The following is a 6,000-nucleotide window of genomic DNA, read 5'->3' on the forward strand; positions in this document are numbered from 1 at the left end:
AAGGCCTCAGAAAAACGAACCAGTTACTCTGAGTGTGGTCCGAGTGTCATTAGTTTTTCTCGTACGTGTAGAATAATAAAAAAAAATAATTATGTTTTTTGTGTCAAAAATGCAACATGTATACGCACCCTTTCAGGGTTTTTCACCCATTCCAATGAATGGGTAGTTATGCAAATTGTCTCTTCAGAGAGGAAGAGGACTAGAACTCTAGTGCCACCTATTGGAAGTAGCAATCCTAGAAGTCAATGTAGACCCTTTAACGAGCCTTGTTACATGACTTAGGATAAAAGCCAAGACAGAATCTCAATTTGCAGACACTGTGTTTCGGGGTACTGCCCCTCGTCAGTGCAAAGTGTGAGATCTGGTTTCCAAAATACTTCCAGGGCTTAGTTAACCGGCGCATGCGCAGTAACGCTTTTCGACTTTGCCCGCAGTTGGGCAAAGCATACTGCGCGTGCAAAGAATGCTTAGCGCACGCGCGAAAGATGGCGGACACCTGCTCCTATTCATGAAAAAACTGCGGACGGCGGCCAAGATCCGAAACACCGCCCATCGGACCGGACAGACCTCATTTAAATAGCCCGCCAAAACCAGGTGACATTCCCTTTAAGTCTCCTCACCTCGACATGATTAGCATGTCATTCTCCACAAGGAGAAATGATACTTCTTGGATAATGATTGGGTAGAAAATAAAAAACACAGGCAAAACACGGCAAAAACGCAGGATTTTTTTTTATGCAGCTTTTTTCCTGCCAACAGACACGTTCTTGATACAGAAATGTCTGCAAGCACACGAGATAGGGGGTCTATAGAAACCTGATGGATTTGTCAAACAGTGTTTAAAAAATGACGAGACGTTTATAATTGTTCAGTGACAAGAAAAACATCCGACTACAAGATGTCAACACACCGAGGGAGTGTGACAACCAACATGTCAGTCACAGCTGTACACACAATAAATGTCAGCACTTTATCCCAGGTACTACAAGACCCAGCATGCAATAAGATCCTAGAACTAGATCCCCCCAGGTATATAGTCCCATCATGCAATAAGATGCTATCATTAGATACCCCAGGTATGTAGCACTACAAGTCCCAGAACACAATAAATTATTATCACTAGATGCCCCAGGTACAGTACAGACCAAAAGTTTGGACACACCTTCTCATTCAAAGAGTTTTCTTTATTTTCATGACTATGAAAATTGTAGATTCACTCTGAAGGCATCAAAACTATGAATTAACACATGTGGAATTATATAATTAACAAAAAAGTGTGAAACAACTGAAAATACTGTATGTCTTATATTCTAGGTTCTTCAAAGTAGCCACCTTTTGCTTTGATTACTGCTTTGCACACTCTTGGCATTCTCTTGATGAGCTTCAAGAGGTAGTCACCGGAAATGGTCTTCCAACAGTCTTGAAGGAGTTCCCAGAGATGCTTAGCACTTGTTGGCCCTTTTGCCTTCACTCTGCGGTCCAGCTCACCCCAAACCATCTCGATTGGGTTCAGGTCTGGTGACTGGAGGCCAGGTCATCTGGCGTAGCACCCCATCACTCTCCTTCTTGGTGAAATAGCCCTTACACATCCTGGAGGTGTTTGGGGTCATTGTCCTGTTGAAAAATAAATGATGGTCCAACTAAACACAAACCGGATGGAACAGCATGCCGCTGCAAGATGCTGTGGTAGCCATGCTGGTTCAGTATGCCTTCAATTTTGAATAAATCCCCAACAGTGTCACCAGCAAAGCACCCCCACACCATCACACCTCCTCCTCCATGCTTCACGGTGGGAACCAGGCATGTAGAGTCCATCCGTTCACCTTTTCTGCGTCGCACAAAGACACGGTGGTTGGAACCAAAGATCTCAAATTTAGACTCATCAGACCAAAGCACAGATTTCCACTGGTCTAATGTCCATTCCTTGTGTTCTTTAGCCCAAACAAGTCTCTTCTGCTTGTTGCCTGTCCTTAGCAGTGGTTTCCTAGCAGCTATTTTACCATGAAGGCCTGCTGCACAAAGTCTCCTCTTAACAGTTGTTGTAGAGATGTGTCTGCTGCTAGAACACTGTGTGGCATTGACCTGGTCTCTAATCTGAGCTGCTGTTAACCTGCGATTTCTGAGGCTGGTGACTTGGATGAACTTATCCTCCGCAGCAGAGGTGACTCTTGGTCTTCCTCTCCTGGGGAGGTCCTCATGTGAGCCAGTTTCTTTGTAGCGCTTGATGGTTTTTGCCACTGAACTTGGGGACACTTTCAAAGTTTTCCCAATTTTTCAGACTGACTGACCTTCATTTCTTAAGTAATGATGGCCACTCGTTTTTCTTTACTCAGCTGCTTTTTTCTTGCCATAATACAAATTCTAACAGTCTATTCAGTAGGACTATCAGCTGTGTATCCACCAGACTTCTGCACAACACAACTGATGGTCCCAACCTCATTTATAAGGCAAGAAATCCCACTTATTAAACCTGACAGGGCACACCTGTGAAGTGAAAGCCATTTCCGGTGACTACCTCTTGAAGCTCATCAAGAGAATGCCAAGAGTGTGCAAAGCAGAAATCAAAGCAAAAGGTGGCTACTTTGAAGAACCTAGAATATAAGACACACTTTCAGTTGTTTCACACTTTTTTGTTAATTATATAATTCCCCATGTGTTAATTCAGAGTTTTGATGCCTTCAGAGTGAATCTACAATTTTCATAGTCATGAAAATAAAGAAAACGCTTTGAATGAGGTGTGTCCAAACTTTTGGTCTGTACTGTGTGTAGCACTACAAATCCCAGCCAATATACGATATTATCACTATCTAGATTCCCCATGTATGTAGCACTACAAGTCCCAGCATGCAATACTATAGTACTACTAGATGCATCAGGTATGTAGCACTACAAGTCCCAGCATGCAATTAGATATTATCACTAGATTCCCCCCAGGTATGTAGCACTACAAGTCCCAGCATACAATAACATATAACTGGACAGCCATGCCTAGTACTACAAGTCCCAGCATGCCCCTGCCATAAAGCGTCGCTGGACAGTACGGGCCGACATGTCGGTACCTGCCGGCGCACACACACCGCCGTGCTGCATACATGGCCGGGTCAGCGTGCACTCCCAGCCATGGCTACCCACCACATGTCCATGACGTGCCGGCAGACATATTTCTTTCGGGTAAGTTTCCCTAGTAACCAGCGCAAACAACAGCCGCGGCTTCTGTGCAGTGCTCTGCTCTTCACACCAGAGACCACATTCAAGAAGCCTGAGCTTTATTGCTCCGCAAGCAAAGGCTGACACACAACCAGGAGCTGTTCAGACTGCGCTCTAGCGCCAACCCATGGGCTTCTTGCCCACAGTTAACATGGCCGCAGTAGAACAGTAGTGGGCGGAGTTTACCTGCCATTCATTATACGTAGTAGTATAGCTCGCCCTCTAGTGGCACCTGACAATGTAGCAGGAGACTGATGACAGAATGATGAATGGAGAAGCAGGCCGATTCTGACCTTGAAAAATGAAGAGTCCGTTTCCCCCAAAATGCATTTTAAAGAGGCTACTTAGTGTTATAGGGGATTTAGTCACTGTAACAATCATACTAGTACTGTGTCATGGGTTTGAACGTGTAAAGAAAAAGCTAGTCGGCACTGCCAATACTACTGCCAAGGTGAGACTGTCGTGTCCATACTGCACGTGGAGGCTGAACCCCGAGATCTCGGGTGCTAGTGCAGAAAACACAATGCATGGATCCAATAAGAGGAAAGAAAAGCATAGCACTCACCGATCCAGGTGAAAGAGTCCGCTTTATTTAGCAATCCACATTAAAACTTCACTGACCTGTCGAAGTGCTAGTAGGCACGAAACGGCCCTCGTCAGACATTGCTCACTCCTCCCTCCAGCCTCCCGGCCATGAAGTTTTAATGTGGATTGCTAAATAAAGCGGACTCTTTCACCTGGATCGGTGAGTGCTATGCTTTTCTTTCCTCTTATTGTGTCATGGGTTTACCGTGACAGAGAGGAGCCAGAAGACATCAGCATCTGATTTCTCCTACTCCTGCACTCAGTGGCATAAGTACAAAGTTTTGGGCCCCGGTGCGAACTTTCAAATGCCCCCCCCCCCCATGCCAAAGTACACGCACATCTCCACTCCGTACACCTCATACACACATGACTCCGCTCCGTACACACGCGGCTCCGCTCCGTACACCTCGTTCACACACAGCTCCGTTCCGTACACCTCGTACACACGCGGCTCCGCTTCGTACACCTCGTACACACGCGGCTCCGCTTCGTACACCTCGTACACACGCGGCTCCGCTTCGTACACCTCGTACACACGCGGCTCCGCTCTGTACACCTCGCACACACACACGGCTCCGCTCCGTACACTTCTCACACACACGGCTCCGCTCTGTACACCTCGTACACACGCGGCTCCGCTCTGTACACCTCGCACACACACACGGCTCCGCTCCGTACACTTCTCACACACACGGCTCCGCTCTGTACACCTCGCACACACGTGGCTCCGCTCTGTACACCTCGTACACACGCGGCTCTGCCCTGTACACTTCGTACACACGCGGCTCCGCTCCGTACACTTCGTACACACGCGGCTCCGCTCCGTACACCTCATACACACACGGCTCCGCTCCGTACACCTCGTACACACACATCTCCACTCCGTACACCTCGTTCACACACAGCTCCGTTCCGTACACCTCGTACACACCCGGCTCCGCTCCGTACACCTCGTACACACGCGGCTCCGCTCCGTACACCTCGTACACACGCGGCTCCGCTCCGTACACACGCGGCTCCGCTCCATACACCTCGTACACACACGGCTCCGCTCTGTACACCTCGCACACACGTGGCTCCGCTCTGTACACCTCGTACACACGCGGCTCTGCCCTGTACACTTCGTACACACGCGGCTCCGCTCCGTACACTTCGTACACACGCGGCTCCGCTCCGTACACCTCATACACACGCGGCTCCGCTCCGTACACCTCGTACACACGCGTCTCCGCTCCGTACATCTCGTACACACGCGGCTCCGCTCCGTACACCTCGTACACACACGGCTCCGCTCCGTACACATCGTACACATGCAGCTCCGCTCCATGCACCTTGTACACACACGGCTCTGCTCCGTACACCTCGCACACACAGCTCCACTCTGTACACCTCGTACACACGCGGCTCTGCTCCGTACACCTCGTACACACGCGGCTCTGCTCCGTAAACCTTGTACACACGGCTCCGATCCATCCAAAATTGTACACACATCTCCGCTCCATCCAAAATTGTACACACACGGCTCTGCTACATCCACCCTGTAAACCCCTCCTGACCCCACACATAAACTTACCCTCATCCAGCACCATGACAACCAGCACAGCAGAGTCCTGCATACATGGAGGCTCCTGATCATATGGCAAGTGACTCCTCCCCTCCTGTGACCTCATCACAGATGAGGTGCGCACATTAGAGAAAAGCCTAGCGACGTCATTGCAGGCCGTGCGGGGCTGCGATAGGTCTCTGGGAGGGCGAGGATGGGGTGCATGGGTGGGGGCATGGCGGCTCAGTGCAGTGCGGGAAAAATAGAGTCCTGGGAGGGACACGAAGGGGGGGGGTCTCAAAAACGGGACAGTCCTGCGAGAATCGGGACGGTTGGGAGATATGGTCTGACCTGCCGGGCCCCTGACTCCCCCTGGGCCCGGTCGCAGTGGAGACTGCTGCGACCATGGTAGTTACGCCCCTGCCTGCACTGTTTAAAAGCACTTCATCTTCATATTAAACAATGTTGGCCACTCCCCTCTCCTATATAGTCTGGGTCCTGGCAATCACTCATTGTTAGAGAGCAGAGCTTTATACTGTGTAAAGGTACGTCGGATGCAGTGGACAACAGGAGATAGAGAAGGGGTTAACAAACTTTACTTCAGCGATTAAAGAATAAGTATTTCAAGGAAAACTTCCGCGCAGGGAGGTGTTGAGATGAACAGT

The 6,000-nt window shown here is 49.3% G+C and overlaps 1 protein-coding gene across 5 annotated transcripts in view; it reads right to left on the minus strand.

Moving 5' to 3' along the window:
- The window catches only part of NLN (neurolysin), a 120,950-nt gene extending 117,605 nt beyond the window's left edge, over positions 1-3,345 (minus strand). For 2 of the 5 annotated variants that reach the window (XM_073584226.1, XM_073584225.1), the window contains exon 1: positions 3,133-3,345. In XM_073584226.1, the coding sequence (XP_073440327.1) occupies positions 3,133-3,143 (11 nt within the window). In that variant the 5' untranslated portion in view covers positions 3,144-3,345. The other 3 variants (XM_073584223.1, XM_073584227.1, XM_073584224.1) reach the window with 2 other exon arrangements.
- Between the last annotated feature and the right edge of the window lie 2,655 nt (positions 3,346-6,000).

The sequence above is a fragment of the Dendrobates tinctorius genome, unplaced genomic scaffold, assembly GCF_039654945.1.
Source record: "Dendrobates tinctorius isolate UK_male_01 unplaced genomic scaffold, ASM3965494v1 ptg000083l, whole genome shotgun sequence".
Taxonomy (NCBI): domain Eukaryota; kingdom Metazoa; phylum Chordata; class Amphibia; order Anura; family Dendrobatidae; genus Dendrobates; species Dendrobates tinctorius.